Raw genomic sequence first — 22,460 nt, 5'->3', positions numbered from 1 at the left:
AAATGGAGAAGTGTTTGACTTTCCATTATCAGACTCACAGTGCATGATCTGTCATATTATTGAGTTTGTCGTCGTGTTATGAAATGTAATGTGGGTTGTGAAATGCGGTACTGGTCTGAAGATGTTTACAATAAAAACTTGAACCTACTCTAACCCTATAGTAAGTACATGTAGTTACCTAATATCACTCAGTACTTAAATATATAATTACACTGTAAAAATGACACCTTAAAATAAAGTGTAACCGAAAACTCCAGGTTCAATATAAATAGAGCTTTACCACAGAAAATAATTATATCATTCAGTTTGTAAAACAAGCACAAATTGTGTACAATCATGCACTTACAATGGAAGCAAGTCTATAATGGGGCATTAAACTAGAATCTGAAAGTATCACTAATGGACATTTAACTAGTAGTTGGACCAGAGAGATAAATTCTATAATCAGTTTTACACAAAGTTATATTCAGTAACTCCTGTCAGGACTATTAAACTTAATTGGTACGTGGCAAGATTAGCAGAAAAGTTTGTGACGCAACTATTCATAATGTTGTTTACCAGTGTTGTTACTGTTAACTAAAACTATTAAAAATTTGTTTTAGGTAATTGAAATAAAGCTAAAATAAAATAAAACATTAGATTAAAAATGACTAGAATACTGAAATAAAAATTAATTAAAGATATACAATAATATTTAAAGCAAAACCCCCCAAAAACTAATAAAAATTACAAAATCGCCTGACAAAAATGCTAAAACTTTAACTAAAATGAAAATATACAAATAAAAGTTAATTAAAAATATGAATAAATACTACAATAGTATATAAACTCGAATGTACATTTCCTGAAGAAAATGTGAGTGGTGCTTGCAGTGGCAAAACTCGCCACTGGGAAGATGCTAACACAATTAACAAGTTGTGATATCATGAGATAACATGTTTTAGCATGATTTACCACGATTTACCACATTATAGCAATATTTACCATGTTTCTAAGATGACTTACTACAATTTACCACATTCTAGCATGATTTACTATGATTAGTATGTTGGTAGCATGATTAGCACATTGCTAGCATGTTTTTAACATGATTAGCATTTTGCTAACATGTTTTTAGCTAGATAATAACATGATTAACATGTTGCTAGTATGTTTTTAGCAAGATGCTAGCATGATTAGCATGTTTATATAAATAATAGCAAAATATTTTTTAGGAAGAATTAACAGAATAATTTTACAAACATATTTGTGTTTTAAAACTGAGGGATAAGTTAAAGTCATTTTTTGTGTATTAATTTTACATTGGATTTAACCTGGAATGCTCCTAATGTTTAGCATAATAGTTTCGGTACAGTATTAAAACGTTCTGACGTTTCTTCTCTATCTAGAAATAACAATAATAAATCAAGCATAAATCATAGCATCCAAAACTCATTCTAATGAGCTCATTAAAGATTTTCATCTAGATATTACAGTTATCACATGCAGTTAGTTAACGTGCTGCACACAACAAGCTAAATAAAATTACAATACCAGATAAAAATCTCATTCTTTTCTCCCCGCATAATAAAAACAAGATGATAAACGCATGATAAATGCATTTTTTATATAATTAAAACTCACACTCACACACTCTCTCATGCTTATCAGATGAACTAGGTAATTAAATCACTAAATCACGAACACACATTCGTGTCGGCGGGGGTTTTCTCACCATAAGGAGGCGGCGCTGGTCTTTGTGGTCCGGGTTTTTTCGGAGGGGGGAGCGGGTACGTCGGCTTTCGGCTCATCGGCTCTGAGGTCGAACTCTGGGAACGAACACAAATCACACATGATAATCACACACACACACAAATTAAATGCAAAGTATAAACTAAATATATATTCTAGTATGTAAAACCGTAAGCAGCATTGGACCCCTTTTCACATTTCCAGGTTTCTCGAAATGGAAATCATCATTAGCCCTATTCAGACGGGACTAGTGTAACATGGAGAGGAGGGGTAAAGTAATAATTACCAGAGCTTCTCTGTGATTTTAGTCCCGTCCGAATGTGCATCTCAGTCATCATCACGGACAATGTCAGTAAAGATTACGGCGACTTTTACCTTCAGTACAAAGGTCCGGAAAAATGACCTCAGGTGATACTAACCCCGTGCGAATAGACCCGCTGTAAATATGTACGTAAATATTTCCTCATTTCCCGTTTAAAAGTAGTTTTCCGTGTTTTTTCAAGTATGGAGACGCTTGAAAAGGCATCAGTTGCGTTTGAGACGCTGGGACGAGTCTGTGGCAAAACTCAAGTGTTTAACACACACCATTCAGATCAGAAAGAAGATCGAAAACACTTGTTAGAGGCACGAAACATCTTTTAGCGTTAGATAAGTGCCTATTACCAACACAATCCAATCTGAAGTTAATTAATACATCGTTCGACTGGACATAACTGTTTTATATATATATATATAGGTTATATGTGTTTGCGCACGTGATATCAGGAAGCAACGTAATACATGCGAATACATGCGATGCGCAAATCGAGTTACTCACCCACTTCTGCTAGTTTTACTGAGATCTCTCATCCCGTGCGAATTGGCCATTAATATTACAGACGTCCTGTGGTAAAATTACATCACTCCATCTACCCCTGTCCGAATAGGGCTTTAGTAAGGTAAACTTCTATGGCGGTGAACGGACACTACGACAAATTAAAATTTTATGTTCCTGTTTGCCCCAATAGCACAAAAAAAAAAAAATCCACAATAGTGTTTCTATGACGTTACAAAAGAGGAAAAAATATTGAGATTGATTACATTGGTCAGAAGAGAGAAAGAGGTCAAATTTACCGTCACTTCCTCGGCCTTTGTAATGGAAACACTCACACAGCAGCGTTAGCTAGTTTTTTTTTTTATTTAATACCACAAAGTTTAGTGTTATACTGCACATAAGTGACCCTATTATGCTTTATACATTTGGTGTGTATATAGCTGTATAGTGACTGTAATAAAGCTGTTTGTGAGTGTAAAAGTTCTGCAGAGTTTCAAAGACCAAAATGCAGATCAATTGAGTTTTTGTCTCCCGAAAGAAAGAAGTGATTCTGAACTGCCTGAAACGAGTCGTCAGTGATTCAAGTTTTACTTCCTGATCAAAGATACGTAGATCTGTTTTGATTCGACCCGCCCTCAAACACTGTACTTGTAGTTGAGGCCTGAAAGAGTTAAAAGCGGCGCAATCGTTACTGTGTATCAAATGCTGAGGAACAGCTGAAATTCAGATATGGTTATAGGTTTTGGGTTTCTGGCACGCGCTGAAAGAGGTCGACAAATCACAGCAGACTGGGCCATGTGACCAATCAGAGCAGAGTAGACCAATCACAGCAGACTGGGCCATCTGACCAATCAGAGCAGAGTAGACCAATCACAGCAGACTGGGCCATCTGACCAATCAGAGCAGAGTAGACCAATCACAGCAGACTGGGCCATCTGACCAATCAGAGCAGAGTAGACCAATCACAGCAGACTGGACTATCTGACAATCAGAGCAGAGTAGACCAATCACAGCAGACTGGGCCATCTGACCAATCAGAGCAGAGTAGACCAATCACAGCAGACTGGGCCATCTGACCAATCAGAGCAGAGTAGACCAATCACAGCAGACTGGGCCATGTGACCAATCAGAGCAGAGTAGACCAATCACAGCAGACTGGGCCATCTGACCAATCAGAGCAGAGTAGACCAATCACAGCAGACTGGGCAATCTGACCAATCAGAGCAGAGTAGACCAATCACAGCAGACTGGGCCATCTGACCAATCAGAGCAGAGTAGACCAATCACAGCAGACTGGGCCATCTGACCAATCAGAGCAGAGTAGACCAATCACAGCAGACTGGGCCATCTGACCAATCAGAGCAGAGTAGACCAATCACAGCAGACTGGACCATCTGACCAATCAGAGTAGAGTAGACCAATCACAGCAGACTGGGCCATCTGACCAATCAGAGCAGAGTAGACCAATCACAGCAGACTGGGCCATCTGACAAATCAGAGCAGAGTAGACCAATCACAGCAGACTGGGCCATCTGACCAATCAGAGCAGAGTAGACCAATCACAGCAGACTGGACCATCTGACCAATCAGAGTAGAGTAGACCAATCACAGCAGACTGGGCCATCTGACCAATCAGAGCAGAGTAGACCAATCACAGCAGACTGGACCATCTGACCAATCAGAGCAGAGTAGACCAATCACAGCAGACTGGACCATCTGACCAATCAGAGCAGAGTAGACCAATCACAGCAGACTGGACCATCTGACCAATCAGAGTAGAGTAGGCTAGTAGAAAGGCGGGGTTTAGAGAGACCGAATCTTTTATCGAACCGTTTTCAGACACTGTGAGAACAGAGCTGATGCTGCAATGTATATTATGAGAAAATTAAAGTGTTTTTTGACCTTGGATGCATGTAAAGTTGTTGTAGGAGACTCCAAAACAATATAAGGAGCCTTTAAAATAGCATAATAGGGGCACTTTAAAAATGAATAAATATATATATAGAAAATGTAATTTATATTAATAACTATGGATATGTCATCACAAGTCTGTGAAAAGGGTCCATGAACACTTCAAACTGTTGTATGCTTAGATTGTCATGTGAACTGCAAGTTTGCAATGCAAGTTTAAGTGCCATCTATACTGGAAAAGAATGTTTATTTAGCATGTTTAAGGCACTTTTGTCAAAAATGGTGTGCATTGCATTGTGGGATACACTAATCGAATGCAGAATGCTCTGGTTGTCTCCTGCACATTTTGATAAATGTTACAGATATTCCACGAATTTAAATTTACATACTGATCAAAGTATGTATAATTCATACTATAAAACATGCAGTATGCCATTTTCCTTTAACAAACTGAGTAATCTCAACTTCATTTTCCCAAATTCAGTGTAAACTCATCAGGTTTACATCGATCTGAATGAACTATTGTAGATTTCTCTTTTGAAAATCTCCTGAACATACCTTTGACATTTGAGAAAAATCAGCAAAACCACCTTTCCCTCCAAAAGAGTCGCTACTGAACGGGTCTGACGCAGCAAATGGATCTGTTTATGAAAGAGAGAAAGCACAAGCACATTTATGGATTTGATGGAAACATCTGACCGTAATAACCGGCACCGTTTCATCCCACTGCAAATACTCAGCTCTGTCTTTAACTGAAGAGATCGGGGAACAACACAGGTGCTATTTTAAGAGAGCGGCTTGTATGTGGCCAGTGTTTCTCTTTTTCCATGACTTTTTAGCTCCTGAAAAGTGCACATTTTGTTTTCCATCTGCAGCGTGACGTATGTTTCTGATTAGCTAATGACGACGTTATGAAGGGTTACTGTGCATGAAAGAGCCATTCCTACTTTGCAGTGCACAGGTCTTGTTAAAACAAATTACAATCACAGGTGAAACCTCTATAGAAACCATTTGTTGAATATATTGCACATATTTCTTCATTTGTTTCTTTTCACTTTTCATGTTTCAAAGTTTTCTTGGAAATACTGTTTTAACAAAAGCCAGTTCCTTAATGACATCATCCTCTAGTAGGAAGTGACATCATTTTAGAGGGAAAACAACATCACAAACAACAGTACTGTCAATAGATCTGATGAATTATGGCATGTTGTTTTGTTTGCTGATTTGTGTCTTTAAAACATTCATCATGTTAGATAAAATTACACCAGTTAGTTTGACAATATAAATGTTATTTATAAAAGCTAAAGTTTCAAAAGTTTGGGGTCAGTTATACAAGTGCTGGTCATAAAATTAGAATATCATCAAAAAGTTGATTTATTTCAAGAATTCAACTTAACAGGTGAAACTAATATATTATATAGACTCATTACATGCAAAGTGAGATATTTCAAGCCTTTATTTGTTATAATTTTGATGATTATGGCTTACAGCTTATAAAACCCATGAAATCAAAATCCCAGAATATTACATGAAATCACACAGTAATTACACAGTAATACCATGGTCATTGAAGCAGGTTTTGGCTCTTTTGGCAGTGTGGGCCGGTGCAAATCCTGCTGGAAAATGAAGGAAGCATGAAGTGCTCTGGAAATGTCCTGGTAGACGGCTGCGTTGAGTGGACAGCACAGTGGACCAACACCAGCCGATGACATGGCTCCCCAAACCAACACAGACTGTGGAAACTTCACACTGGACTTCAAGCATCTTGGATTGTGTGCCTCTCCATTCTTCCTCCAGACTCTGGGACCTTGGTTTCCAAATTAGATGCAAAATTTGCTCTCATCAGAAAAGAGGACTTTGGTCCACTGTGCTTTATTAAATCCAGAGTCAACGCAGCCGTCTACCAGGACATTTCCAGAGCACTTCATGCTTCCTTCATTTTCCAGCAGGATTTGCACCTGCCCACACTGCCAAAAGAACCAAAACCTGCTTCAATGACCATGGTATCACTGTGGAATTACTGTGTGATTTCATGTAATATTTTGATTTTGTGGGTTTCATAAGCTGTAAGCCATAATCATCAAAATTATAACAAATAAAGGCTTGAAATATCTCACTTTGCATGTAATGAGTCTATATAATATATTAGTTTCATCAAAAAGTTGATTTATTTCAAGAATTCAACTTAACAGGTGAAACTAATATATTATATAGACTCATTACATGCAAAGTGAGATATTTCAAGCCATAATCATCAAAATTATAACAAATAAAGGCTTGAAATATCTCACTTTGCATGTAATGAGTCTATATAATATATTAGTTTCATCAAAAAGTTGATTTATTTCAAGAATTCAACTTAACAGGTGAAACTAAAATATTATATAGACTCATTACATGCAAAGTGAGATATTTCAAGCCATAATCATCAAAATTATAACAAATAAAGGCTTGAAATATCTCACTTTGCATGTAATGAGTCTATATAATATATTAGTTTCATCAAAAAGTTGATTTATTTCAAGAATTCAACTTAACAGGTGAAACTAATATATTATATAGACTCATTACATGCAAAGTGAGATATTTCAAGCCATAATCATCAAAATTATAACAAATAAAGGCTTGAAATATCTCACTTAGCATATAATGAGTCTATATAATATACTAGTTTCACCTGTTAAGTTGAATTCTTGAAATAAATCAACTTTTTGATGATATTCTAATTTTATGACCAGCACCTGTATTTTTAATGCTCATGTTCACCAAGACTGCATTTATTAGATCAAAAATACAGTAAAAACCGTAATACTGTGAAATTTAATTACAACAGCATCATTACTCCAGTCTTCAGTGTCACATGATCCTTCAGAAATCATTCTAATATGTTGATTTGATGCTCAAGAAACTTTTCTTATTATCAAATGATGAAAACACTGAGTTTATAAAACCAATTTTCAGGATTCTTTGATGAATAATAAAAGCATTTATTTGAAATACAAATCTTTTGTAACATCATAAACGTCTTTACTGTCACTTTAATGCATCCGTTTCTTCCTGAAATTAAAACGCAAGCATATTAATTTTATAAAAGCTACAGAGTTCAAAAGGTTCATTACAGGAATGACCCAAATATGAACACAAACAAGACGTGTGTTATGAAGAACGAAAAAAGACAAGCTATTGTACGTCGGTCTGTTTGCTGTGAGAAAGCTGAGCTAGTAAAACACATGCGAGTTTCCTGCATGCATCTGTAAGTGTGAGACCACTAACAGCTCAGAACACACTCTTCTTGTGTTCCCGTAAAAAGAGTTATTTCAGGAGCACGTCAGTCTGCTTGTTTCCCATAAATTAACCCCGCTTCCTCAGACGGGACGCGCAGAAAGAGCTTACCTGTTCACCGTGTGAGGTGGACGTGAGGAAAACAAGACCGGGAGAGGGGGCGGGGGAGAGAGAGAGAGAGGGAGAGAGAGGGAGAGGGAGAGGGAAAGGGAGGGGGGTAGGGAGAGGGAAAGGGAGGGGGGTGGGGGGGGGGAGGGAGAGGCAGAGAGAGAGAGAGAGAGAGAGAGAGAGAGATAGAGAGAGATAGAGAGACCGAGAGAGAGAGAGAGAGGGAGGGAGGGAGGGAGAGAGAGAGAGAGAGAGAGAGAGAGAGAGAGAGAGAGAGAGAGAGAGAGAGAGAGAGAGAGAGAGAGAGAGAGAGAGAGAGAGAGAGAGAGAGAGAGAGAGAGAGAGAGTCCTGACACTCGGACTTTTCCGTTATTCTACAAACAAAGCGTTCCCTGTTCGGACGGATGCTATTTTCGGAAGGCCTGTACGTAAACGCGCTATTAATAGAATCACTCCACTGGAAATTGAGGCAGTGCCTCAAAATAACAACCTTGACCACTACCTTTTAAAAATAAAATTATGAAACATCGAGCTGTTTTTCATAAGATAATACATTCTGTATGATTTACTGAAGCCCTTCAGTGTAAATGCAAGCGCTTTTCCCGCCAAGATTCCTCTAAATGTAACCATTATTACAGTGTCCAATCAGAAACTGGCTAGCAGGACTCGGGTAAAAGTTGCATCATAAATAGGAATGCACTGATAGATTTACTTGTGTTTGTTTACTTTACTGCTAAAGTATTTGTGTGTTTATTACGGCTCTATCTTTGATCCGCTCACTGAAATGTGTATCACTCCAGTGTTAAGACCTGCTAGCTTCCTTTAACAGTTGAACAGATGAAAAGATAAGGAGAAGAACAACAACAACAAACAGAAAGACGTGGCGCAACATTTCCACGAACAATATTTTATCTCTGAAACAGACACATGATTTTGTTTGATGCTTCAAATGATTATACACTACTGGTCAAAATGTTGGAATAATTGTTTTTTTGTTTTGTTTTGTTTTTAAGGAAGTCTTTTCTGCTCACCAATACATTTATTTGATCAAAAATACAATAAAAACAGTGAAATATTATTATTAAAATTTAAAAATGGCTGTTTCTCTGTGTATATATAGTAGAATGTAATTTATTCCTGTGATCAAAGCTGAATTTATTCCAGTCTTCAGTGTCACATGATCATTCAGAAATCATTCTAATACGATAATTTGATGATCAAGAAACATTTCTGATTATTATCAATGTTGAAAAAAGTATTACTTTGGAAGAAACCGTGATACATTTATTTTTGTCCGATTCTTTAAAGAATAGAAATTTCGAAAGAACAGCGTTTATTTGAAATATGAATATTTTTTTAAATCATAAATGTCTTTACTGTCACTTTTGATCATTTTTAATGTGTCCTTGCTGAAGAAAATGGTTACCATCTTTTTAAAAACTTTTTAATGGTAGTGTATCACGGTTTCCACAAAAATAGGAAGCAGCACAACTGACACATCAGCATATTCGCATATTATTTCTGAAGGATCATGTGACACTGAAGACCGGAGTAATGATGATGAAAATACAGCTTTGATCACTGGAATAAATTACATTTTAAAATAAATTTGAAGAGAATTTTTTGATCAAATAAATGCAGTTAGTGAACATACGACACTTCTTTCAAAAACATCGAAAAATTAATTATTCCAAACTTGTACTTTGAATACTAGTCTAGTTTAATGAGTCCTCTATAAGTAATCCACTGGTATTCTGACTTCATGAACCATGTGATCTGTTTGATGAACGATGGAAGATAGGGACGAGCTCGCTAAATATCCAGAAGCGGCCGAAATGAACACCATACCGTACCTGAATCTCTAGGTTTGGGACTCTTCGATGTCTGGCTGATTCTCCCGCTGAAGGGACTGGCCTGCGAGGAAGAGACATTCAGATTCAGATTGTTTTATTTAGTGCCATTTCAGCATTCAAAGCTGTTTTCATGGCAAAAATTTAATTATAAAAGTACAAATATCATATAAATACAATAAAAACCAAACATAGCAAGTCATATTGGACACGATTTTTTTAAATTAACATTAAAAAATGTTTTTCAAGCATAATCTTACTAAATAAGTCCTTAAGTGAGGTAACTTCATAAAAGAGCATTCTACTTGTATTAAGTCCAGGACAATCTAATAAAATGTTTAACAGAGAGGGGAATCTTACAAAACATGCCGGGGAAAAGAGAAAGAGTGAGATAGAAACCACAGGGCATCATGGGAATGACAGAGCACTAACTGTAAGGTATCTGGCAAAGTACAACATGACATGTCGTTTTGTCCGTTCATTGACACGACAGCAGCTTTTGGGGGCCTGACATTTTTGAAATGGTTTTCAAAGTGCAAGTTTTTGACAATTATACTGTTATCGCAGAGGTGGACAGTAACAAAGTACATTTACTTGAGTACTGTACTTTGAGTATTATTTTTTTCTGGAAGCTTTTTACTTTAACTTCACTGCATTTCTGTCAAGGTCCTTGAGTAGTCAGTCAGTGGATGATTTTGGTTGCAGGTGTTGCATTTTGGTTGGAAATGAAAGTCAGAATGACGTCAGAAACCGACATTAGACTGACTTTGGATTTTGGTCGTCAGAACCCGACTGATGTTGGTTTCTGACGTCAACCCGTCAGTCCAACATTGGAGATTATAACGTCAATCTGACGTTGGATTCTGCAAATGTGCCAGAATTAGCCAAAAAGGCTAATTTTTCATCTGTAGACCCTTGACAGAATGTTAAAAAGTCACCCTAAAAAGAAAGCATCTCATATTAATACACGCACACACAAACACACACAAGAGAAAGAAAAAAAAAAGAGAGATTTTATTTTTTTTTTAAATATAAAGTACATGATTCCACGCGGAAATCATGCTAAAATACACTATTTTGTCTAAACATATTGTGGAGGTAAGAAAAATGTACAATAGAATGTACAAAAACACGTACTTTTTGATACAAGATGCTCCCAGATTTCTAGTATTTTTTATTTTACCTTGAATTGACTCGAGGAACTTTCACCAAAGGGATCAGAATTAGCGAACGGGTCTTTGAAGGGGTCGCTCTGTTTGAATGGATCTCCTCCAAACGGATCAGCTAGAGAACAATACACACACAAATGTCAGAACGCACACAGCAACCCTATATATATATATATATATATATATATATATATATATATATATATATATATATATATATATATATATATATATATATATATATATATATATATATATTAAATGTCGAACTCTCATTGTATTTAGATAAAATATCAAAAGCAAGTTCAATCTGCAAACAAATAATGCTAGAGCAAATGATGCTAGCAGTTTAATATTCTGGATGAGAGGGGTTTGTTCAAATCCGTAAATCTAAACCATAGTAATAGAGATGCTTGCCATAGCAAAAACTACTAATTATAAATATATAAATAATAAATAAACAAATGAATTATAAAAAAATAATAATTTTAATGTAATTAATTTTAAATGTATTTATTATGAATAATGAATTAAAAATAAATCAAATTATTTAAAATTGAAATAATTGAATTAAATTATTGTTTACTAATAAAAGCAATTAAGGTATAAATAAATAATTAATAATAAATAAATAAATGACATTAATATTAATTAATAAATGAAAGTAATGAAATATGAAAATGAATTCATTTAAAATAAGAAATTATTCAAGATAAATATATGATGAATGAATAAATGAATAAATAAATAAATAAATAACTTAAAAAATGTAAAAAAAAAAATATATATATATATATATATATATATATATATATATATATATATATATATATATATATATATATATATATATATATATATATTGGGGTATTCAGTTCAAGTCCAATATTGGTTCAATTTAGTTCAATAACAGTTTTATTAATTAATTTTAAATAAGATAAATTATTAAAGATAAATATATAAATGAATAAATAAATATATGAATGAATGAATAAATAAAAAAATGATATATATATGTAACATCATTTTAAAAAGCAGGATTTAATTAAACACTTTGTTTCAGAAAAGAAATCATAAAATACTTCACAGAAACATTCAATGAATCAGTTCATCATTTGGACACTGGTTCAATTAAATGAACCATATGAATGAACTGATTCGCTAAAATGTGACTTGAACAGTCTACCCATTAAGTTTGTAACAATGCTAATCTTTCAGTCCTACTGAACACTGAATATAGCACACATTGCTAGATGTATTAAGGCATAGAAAAGCCCACCTTTACTGAAAGGGTGACTTTTGAAGGGGTCTTCGCTCTGAAAGGGGTCTGCGTTCAGGCTTTGAGAGCTGGAACTGTTAAACATGGCCATCCTGGACTTAACCAACGAATCCTCCTGAAACACACACAGCATTCAGCTCGTGTTTGCTCTGCTCCTCTGACTGCGGGGAAAATATTATCATTGTAATGAGTATGAAGAGGGCATCGTTCAGCTCCTCATTTCCCGTGCTGGATCTTCTGATGTGCGAGGAAAGAGTGAGCTGTTTGACCGTGTGACAGTGGGTCAGTGTGTGGCATAATTACCTTAACAATAACAAGAGTAAAGGCACTCTGACGGGTATGTGCGTGGTGTTGTGTGGTTACTCTTTAACCTTTCCATGGGAGGCCAAGCTAAAGTTACTTTAAATGTCAACAAACCAGTCATTTCCTTCATAATTAAAAGGATTATTCTAAGTTCAATACAACTTCCAATAGAGGTGTGCATTACTGTAAAGGTGATCAACTTAAAATGATCAGTATTTAGCCTTTGTTTTTACTAAGGCACTTTGTAAATGACTTTGTTTTTACCCCTTAATTTGTAAAAACAAACGAGAAACAAGTTTACAGTAAATACACAGATAAACAGAATTTCCAAAACTTTTCCAAAAAAAAGTTTCCAAAACTTTTGACTATGACTTTACAAGCCATACAAGATGCCATACATCATTTTTAGCCAATTAAATATTGTATAGATTTGTTTTCATGGATGGAAATCGCAATTTAAAAATTCCAGGTTTTCCATGACACTTTTTTCCCTACGAGGCCTGTTTAAATAATGGAAATAATGTTAATTGTAATTTTACTTTAGTAACAGTGTTTGTCTTGACAAATCATTCTTTAAATTGAATCAATATTTCTTCATTATTAATTAAATTGATTCAAAATGGCATATCATTTCAGTCAACGGCTGATTATTATTATTAATCTTTTTAATTAGTTGAAAATGAGCTGAAATAAAATAAAATATGAATATGAGATAAAAAGTTTTTTTTTCACAAAATCAGAAATGTGGCATTGGCAGCTAACTTAAGTGAAGTAAGTTTATTTAAACAAAATGAACAATACTGAAATAAAAAATTGTGAAAGCTACTTTAAAATTCAAATTCAAAATATAAAATGCCAGTGGGTGGGGCCTATCATGCGGTGATGTATAACTATTTGTCGGGCATATGCAAATATATTCGCCAGTGTGGATTCGCCATCATAGATCCCGCAAAATTGAAACGAGATGTTTTTGGAGCTTGATTAAATTATTTGTTTATAATTTTAACAATAATTTTAGTTTATTATTTGTCTCTTAAATGCAAATGAGCTGCTGCTCCCGGCACAGGGGGCGGAGCTTCAAGAGCTTGTGTCCTTTTACCTCACACACACATGCACTGAAAATTTTAAAAACTTTTAGCCTTTTATGTTCAAACCGGAGTCAGAAAGATGGAGAGACTCAGGAAGAAGTGACAACATGTAGACAACATTTCTGAATGGTTAGTTGATGAATTTATGAAGCTTATGTGGAGTTATCTTCTAGTCATTGATTAGCATATTCTGTCATGATAATCTATCAATCGTGTTCAGGGGGCGGGGTTTATGTAAATTTTAGGGTTGGTGATGTCACTAACCCGGGAGGAATGTGGTGTAGTCTCTACCAGCCGTTTGTTGTAGTCCTTAAAAAACAATTTCTTTAAAAGCAAATATCTCCCTTTGCTTTGAACTTTGAGTGTTGTAACTTTGCAGATGTTGTTTATGCTCAAACAGCAACATTACACACTAACTAAAGTTAGAAAAGTGAAATCATAATCAACCACCCCTTTAAAAACGACAACATGATCAAGAGATTTCTGAAGCGTGCCGTGACCCCTGACCTTGGCATCGACGCTGGAGCTTTCCTCAGCGATGAGCTGGTCCAGTTCGGCCAGGCTGATCTTGCTGTCGCTGAGAGCTGTGTTGTAGCGCTCGATAGTCTTATTAAGCTCCCGCTGGGTGTCCTGTATCTCGCTGAGCTCACTGCGCGTCTGAGGGAACAAGATCACAATAGAAACGTCACTTTACAAGTGCTCTTATTCATGCAAATGCTTTTAAAGCATTTAAGCATGATAAGACACAAAAGAGAAGGCAATGCAGTACTGGAGCGCATCTGTGAATCTCCTGACTGTGTGACACACACACACACACACACACGATACGTGCGCATAGAAAGCCGCTTCAGACGGTGTTTGAAAGGACAAAAACACACACAATTGAGACCCTGGACCACAGAACCAGTCACATGGGTACATTTTTTTTAATTGAGATTTATACATCATCTGAAACCTGAATAATCTTTCCATTGCTGTGTGGTTTGTTAGGATAGGACAATATTTGGCCGAAATACAACTATTGAAAATCTGGAATCTGAGGGTGCAAAAAAAAATCGAAACATTTGAGAAAAATCGCCTTTAAAGTTGTGCATTTGTGTTCACGATTGTGCAGCATTCACTCACAATAATACATATTTTGTATATTTATGGTAGGAAATTTACTAAATATCTTCATGGAACATGATCTTTACTTAATATCCTAATGATTTTTGACATAAAAGAAAAATCGATAATTTTGACCCATACAATGTATTGTTGGCTATTGCCACAAATATACCCGTGCGACTTATGACTGGTTTTGTGATCCAGGGTCACAATTATGCCGAAATGCCCATTTTGTTGAGTATCCTCGCAAGCACAGTCGTTAAATAGTTAAATGAAGTCTCAAATGAATTTAATGAATTTAAAGAGATGTGAGAAAATTGGATGCGTGTGTCAGATGCGGCAGGTCTTAAAGTGACAGCAGCCAATAAACCTGCTGCTGTCTGTCATTAATGTTAAACAAAGAACAAAAGAAAAAGAGAAAATCACTCACTACTCTTGAATGAATAACTTTTGTAGCTTTAGTGAGGATTTATCTATATTTATTTAATAATTTATGCAGTGAAGACTGTGGAGTGTTTGATAACTTTATTCAATTTCTGCCGATATCTGTTAGACCTACGTGAAATCTTAAAGCACTGTTTACAAGGTTACATGAGTCAAAAACAATAACTTTTTGTGCATTTTGACAGGGCAAGTAAAAATCTGAACCGGTCTGACTGGGCCAACAGAAAAAAATTGCACCTTGATATATTGAAGGGAACAGGTAAATGTGACATTTATTATAATGGGTTTATGTTAAGAGTGTTTTAAGTTCACTTAAGTTAAAAGTTGTTCTATTTTTTAAAGCCAACTAAATTTTTAAATTGATAGCTTTCAAATATAGTGTTATGCTGAATGCCTATAATGGCTAAAATTGAGAAAAAAATCTATTTCATAGAGACTGGCCTTCTTTCATAAAAAGATGCGGTAACACTTTATTTTAAGGTGTCATTGTTACAGTGTAATTATATATTTAAGTACTGAGTAATATTAAGCAACTACATGTACTTACTATAGGGTTAGAGTAGGATTAGGGTTTGGTTGAGGGTTAATTGCATGTAATTATGCATAATTTACTGTTATTACTATGGAAAGTACATGTAAGATATAAAGTGTTACCAAAGATGCCATTAAATAATTAAGGCTACTTAAATGCTAGTTGTTTCTACATTAATTTGGAGATTAAATGTGAAATTATTACAATATAAAAACATATTAAAAATGTTAGGTGCGATTAATTACAGAAAAATTTGCCCTTAAATTAGTAGATTTTTTTTTATAATCGATCGACAGCACTAATATTAATGTAATTATACCATCAACAAAAAAATTTAAAATAAGAAATAAATATTTTTTGGTTTTCGGCCGTGCATCCAGAATTATCATTTCAGTGCATCACTAGTTGTTTTGTGACCTGGTCCATCTCGTCCTGCGATGTTTTGAGCAGTTTGAGGATGCTGTCGAGCTTGGCTTTTCCAGCACGCAGACTCTCATCCAGACGCTGCTCCTCTTGTTCCAGACAGTACAGGTCCGTCTTCGTCCTGCTCATCTCCTTCTCCTGCGTCTGCACGTCTGACTCCTGAGAGAAGATCTGAGTCTGCAGAGATGTGATCTACACACACACAATAAAAAAAGATGGCATTTATATGAAAGAATCATCATGCATGTTTCAGATAAGTCAGACTTTGGATTTTCAGCATTAAAATGTGGTTCACGTCACAGCTTATTCTGATCATAAACTGCTCAACCGTCTAGTCATGTCATACAGTATTTATTTATGAACATTAGTTACGTTAGTTAACATTAACAATGAACAGTACTGTAGTGTTTAATGATCTTTGTTAATGTTAATTTCAACATTTAATAATGCATTCTTAAATTCTTAAATGCACTTATAACTACCATCAATGGACATTAACAAAGTTTAATGTATGCTCTAAAACACATATTGTTCATTGTTAGTTCATGTTAGCAATTGGATTAACTAATGTCAACAAATGAGACCGGTGTTGCCATTATTTACATTGTTTCAATACAGCTTTACATTAATAAACAGGGAGATAACAGAATCATTACCCTTCAAATTACAAATTAAATTCATAAAAGACAAAAGAGTTACAGGAATACTGATTCTAAACCTCAAAGAAATGCTACAATCAAGACCTTGAAGCAGAAATGAGGGAGAAACACCCAGAAACACCTCATATGTGCCGCTCCCAGTATAAGGGTCTTTCCTTACCATTAATGATTGGATAACACACATACGTCTCCTTCGATTAATAATAATGGCCAGTGCAGTGGCTGGGATATACATAAACTGAACAACATTCGTCGCCATGGTTTTTGGCATGACTTATCGCGAGAGGAAAAAATTAAGTTTTAGTCGCATAACATCGGTTAATGGAAACACTGTCATTTTGCAATCGTTTTTTGCCAACATAAAAAAAAAAAACGCTAAAATTTTAAGAAAATCTGTAATGGAAATGCGTCTAATGGTGCAAACTTCATCAAATATGAGACCAATTCAAATTCTTCTGTAAAGCACCTTTAAAAAGACAAAAGTGTCATTCAGCTTAATTCAGTTCAATGTTAATTCAGTTCAGTTATATAACTGTGTAAGGTTAATCAATTAAGAAACAAGTTCAATTGAGTTATACGCAGCTCTAAAGAGGATAATATTATTCAGCTCAATTCATTTCGATGTTGGTTCAATTTAGTTCAATAACGGTGTCAAATTTAATCAATTATGAAACAGATTTGATTGAGCTGTACAAAATGCAACCTTTTAATTTGTATTATATCAAATATGCGTCAGCATTATATGTATCAGCCAACAGACACTCAGGGTTCCCACACCTCGGTTAACTTCAAATTCAAGAACCTTTCAAGTACTTTCCAGGTCCAATACCCTCAAATTCAAGGACTTAATGTGGGGACATATTTGTTGTGTTCAACAACAAACTTTGAGGTAGTAGTTTCGTGCGCATGTGAACATCACGGCAACGTACAACACAAAGTACCTCACGTGGGAAACACTTAACGTAACCCATAAATGCGCGTGGCTAACGTAAATCAAGCAAGCTAGTGTGCATAGGCCACGAAGTGTTGGCGAATTAACACATTAGCGGACCGGAGGGAATAATATGGAATTTTTTCCAGAAAACTTCTTGGCTTGCACAAAATAAATTCAAGGACCTGTATCTATTATGTTTATTTTCAAAAACTTTCCAGGGCCTTGAAGATTTTTTTTTTTAAGATTCACAAACTCTCAAGGATTTCAAGGACCCGTGGGAACCCTTGTCTATCTTCTATCTCAACTCAAATCAAAGTGAGACTCACCTTAGCGTTCTCCTCCTGCCATTTGTTCTTGGCCTCGTCCAGTGTTGTTTCCAGCTTGGCTCTCTGTTGCTCCATATCACTGAGTCGATCCTGAGCGTCCCGTTTCTGGTGCTCCAAGTCCTGCAGACCGACATTCTCACGCTCCAGGTCTCTCTGCACCTCCTGCACAGAAACACTATTTTATCCACCTTATTTTTAATGTAAGAGCAGATGTAATTTGTAACTTGAATGTACGAGGCTTACGGTGTCATTGACAGTCGCCGCGTTTCCATTACCCTTCAAATTGCGCAAATTGAAATTGCGAATTGAAAATACGCCCAATGGAAACATGTAAATTTCACAAAAAATCCCATTTATCACAAAAAAGTTTTTACGATCGCATGAGGTGGTTTTACAGGCAATTCGAAAAAGAAATATTTTGCAAAACTGCAATGGAAACAGTTTTTGCGCATTTACAGGTCAGCTGACGTAATGACTCAGTGTGTTTGGGCAGAATATGAGACAGAGTTCTTTATTAAACTCATAAAAGACAGAAGAATTACAGGAATAATGGATTTTAAACCTCAAATAAATGCCACAATCAAGACCTCGAAGCAGATCTGAGGGAGAAACACCCAGAAACTCCTCATATGTGCCGCTTACAAGTATAATAAGGGTCGTTCCTTACCATTAATGCTTGGATAACACACATACATCTCCTTTGATTAATAATAATGGCCAGTGCAGTGGCTGGGATATACATAAACCTACCAACATCCGTCGCCATGATTTTTGGCATGACTTATCAAGAGAGGAAAAAATTAAGTTTTAGTCGCATAATACCGGTTAATGGAAACGCCGTCATTTCGCAATCGTTTTTTGTCGACATTTAGAAAAAAAAGTTTTGCGCAAATCTGTAATGGAAACGCTGCTTGATATTGCAAAACTGGCATTTGTTATCCTATCATTTTAATATATTGTTGTAATTATAAACACATTGGTACGTATGTAGCACAAATAGTTTTACTATTTACCGCACTTAATTATCCTCATGTTTATTTACCTATAACAGCTAATGAATCGGAAGTCTCGCACAAGCTAACATGAACTATCAATGAAAAATACTTTAAAGCATTTATTAATCTTAGTTTATATTTACTTCTTCTTAGTAACATTTACTAATTACATAATTAAAACCAAAGGTTGCATCTGTTAATATTGTTTCTCATGTTAGACTTGAACTAAGAATGAATATTTTAAATGAAGAACTATATGTATTCTTATCAGCTAACATTAACAAAGATTAATAAATACTGTTTTTATTTTAAGGTGTCCTTGTTACGGTGTAATTTTACAATTAAGTACTTAATATTTATGGTTAGGTGTAGGGCTTGGTCTAGGGTTAGTTGCATGTAATTAATTATTGTGCATAATTTTCTGCCATTACTACAGTTAGTACATAATAATATAAGTGATAGAATAAATATAGAATAAATAATATGAATAATAAATAATAAATAAAGTGTTACTAAGTTAGTTAATTAACATTACCTGATGGGACCTTATTGTAAAATGGGTAGCACTTAACAATAATATTAATCTGTTAAAATTCAGTTAATGTTAATTTCAACATTTACTAATAATCTATTAAATTCAAAAGTTGTAACTGTATATATTTAATGGACCTGATGAACTAACAATGAACAGCTGTATTTTTATTAACCAACATTAATAAAGATTAATAAATACTGTAACAAATTGCTCACTGTTATTCAATGTTAGTTAATGCATTAACTAATGGGAGTTTATTGCAAAGTGTTACCATTAAAGGTTACCAGTGGAATAATGTACAGATCAGCCTCACCTGGACTTCACCGTTCTTCTGTCGCAGGACTTCCTCTTTCTGTCTGATTTCGGTCTCTAAAATGCGTTTCTCACTATGATGCAAGCAATGCACAAAAATAGTAAATAATATTTATAATTATAATGTAATAAGTGTCACACTTTAGTTTAGGATCCAATTCTCACTATTAACTAGTTGCTTATTAGTATGCATATTACAAGGATATTGGCTGCTTATTAGTACTTATAAAACACATATTAATGCCTTATTCTGAATGAGAATATTCTACATCCACCCAATATCTAAACTTAACAACCACCGTATTAACTATTAAAAAGCAGTAATTAGGAGTTAATTGAGGCAAAGTTGTAGTTAATAGTGAGAATTGGACCCTAATCTAAAGTGTGACCTAATATGAATATAATTATATAATAATAATAATAATAAGTAATTAGCAGAATATGGTTATGTGTAGCATATAATTCTCCATCTATAAACTCTCTGACCTCTGCAGTTGGGAGATTTCCTGGTTGATGTCATCGAGATCCTTATTTCCCGTCAGCTCAACCAACCCAACAGAACTGCTGCTGTCCTGGAAAAATCATGATGTGTGTTATAGAGTATGACTGTGCATAATTATGCAGTGCTCATCCATGAGCACTAGGTGGCGTTCTCGTTGCCTGAACATAAAGACAGACTTCATAGCAACAGCCAAAATGGACTTTCTTAAAAATAAAAATAAAAAATCAATCTTATTGTAAATGATTTGTCAGTGCATGTGATTTTAAAGAAAATTAAAAAGTGTTTGCATAATATTTTATTTTCTGATGATGTAACCTAGACCGTGGTAAAATAATATTAACCAATAATATTATAGCCCACTTTTTATGATTTAATATATTAATGTGTATTTTTGCTTTGATTAATGGGCCAGTATCAAGTTGACAGGAAGGTAGAGAGAGAGAGGAAGAATGGGATTGAGAAATGCAATTGAACCTGCAAATGTGTGTATGGTGTGCATTCAGAAGTCAAACCAGATTGTCAAAAGGAAGTTAAAGGGATATTTCACCGCTGGAAAGATGAATGTGTATTAAATTGGGTCATTTATGTAGTAGAAATGTGAAATTATTTTAGAAGTTGGTGCCTTCTAGACTGAGAAAAGCCAGAAAATGTATTTTTGGCTCATGTGGATGAAAGACTACAACTCCCAGAATGCACTTGCTTAGCTGCCCTACGAGGACACTCCCAAGCCACGCCTACCGGTTACAGAGGGCAGTGTCGGGAGAAATGATACAACTAGGCTACTAGTCGACTGGAAACTGAAAAGATGGCGTTTTATCATGAGATCCCCCTATGGGCGGGTTGAACACATGCGGGACGAGCTCCTCCTACTGGCTGGAGTCTCTCGCCTCTGGACAAAAGAGCCTCTGATGACGATAAATGACGATTTTTGAGTCATCTGAGGTTTTTTCCAGACACACAATACAGAAATCTCTCGTCTCAGGGGGACATGAGGGAGGGAAGCATGGTCTCTCCAAAATACTACTGTGTTTCTACTGATACAAAGCTTAATGCTAATCTGTGAAGTATCCCTTTAAGAACACAATTTATTCTCACAGCGGTTCATGGATGCCGAGCAATGAAGCTTCTGCCTACAGGAGAAACACATCACACATCACTTACCCTGCTCAGACTGGTCAACGGGGTCAATTCGGACATGACTGACGGTGTGAATCCAGACAGAATCTGGATCAAGTTACAAATAAAAAATAATCTAATCAGATAAAGTACCTTTCATTTGTAAAGCAATGGATATCAAAAATATGCATTACCACGTTATGTAATAAATGAAACATTGTTAACTAAATTAACTTCTGTCAGAATTTATTAATCTTAGTTAATTTTAACATTTACTAATTCATTCTTAATGTTGCATCTGTTCACGTTAGTTAATGCACCGTGATCTAACAGGAACAAACAATAAATAATTGTACTTCTACTAACAAAAACAAATATTTTTTTTTTATTATTATTGTTAGTTCATGTTAACTTAATCGATTAACATATGTTAACAAATGAGACCTAACTATAAAGTGTTACTGAAACATTTTTGGGTTAATTTACAATAAGGTCACATTTGTTAACATTAGTTAATGCATAAGCAAACATTTTACAACATTACTCTTTGTTAATGTTAGTTTACATTAACATGTGTTAGTTCACACTGCATTAAATAATGCAAACAGATACAACTTTTGATAAAAAAAAGAAGTATTAACTGAGATTAATAAATGGCATACACATATAGTTCATTGTTATTTCATGTTAAATGCAATAAACTAATGTTAGCTCAGACTGTATTGTAAAGTGTTACCAATTAATCATAATCAGTTAATCATGTCCCAGTCTACCCATCTTATAAATAATATACAAATGATGGTAACACTTTATAATAAGGTTCAAATTAACAGATACAACCTGAGCTGACATGAACAGTTAATTAACTGAACACTGTAACAAAAGAATTGCTCATTGTTAGCTAGTGTGAATGCATTAACTAATGGGATCTTATTGTAAGTGTAACCAAAACAATATTATAACAAAGGGATCCTGCTCTTGATTCATTGGCTACGTTCAGACTGTCAGTCCAAATCCGATTATTGGTGTATCCGATTGGA

At 34.9% G+C, this 22,460-nt stretch overlaps 1 protein-coding gene across 2 annotated transcripts in view; it reads right to left on the bottom strand.

The window, feature by feature from the left end:
- Positions 1-22,460, bottom strand: part of eps15l1b (epidermal growth factor receptor pathway substrate 15-like 1b) — a 56,419-nt gene that overhangs the window by 21,073 nt on the left and 12,886 nt on the right. For both annotated transcript variants that reach the window (XM_081374895.1, XM_081374896.1), the window contains exons 12-22: positions 21,466-21,528; positions 20,289-20,374; positions 19,804-19,876; positions 17,961-18,122; positions 16,036-16,233; positions 14,043-14,192; positions 12,145-12,259; positions 10,880-10,980; positions 9,700-9,760; positions 5,015-5,097; positions 1,715-1,808 (exon numbers count right to left, since the gene is read on the bottom strand). In XM_081374895.1, coding sequence (XP_081231021.1) covers positions 1,715-1,808; positions 5,015-5,097; positions 9,700-9,760; positions 10,880-10,980; positions 12,145-12,259; positions 14,043-14,192; positions 16,036-16,233; positions 17,961-18,122; positions 19,804-19,876; positions 20,289-20,374; positions 21,466-21,528 — 1,186 coding nt within the window. The remainder of the gene's footprint in view (positions 1-1,714; positions 1,809-5,014; positions 5,098-9,699; positions 9,761-10,879; positions 10,981-12,144; positions 12,260-14,042; positions 14,193-16,035; positions 16,234-17,960; positions 18,123-19,803; positions 19,877-20,288; positions 20,375-21,465; positions 21,529-22,460) is intronic.

This window comes from Scardinius erythrophthalmus (assembly GCF_964197995.2).
Source record: "Scardinius erythrophthalmus genome assembly, chromosome: 9".
In the NCBI taxonomy this organism is placed as follows: domain Eukaryota; kingdom Metazoa; phylum Chordata; class Actinopteri; order Cypriniformes; family Leuciscidae; genus Scardinius; species Scardinius erythrophthalmus.
This window is presented reverse-complemented; position numbering and strand designations above follow the sequence as displayed.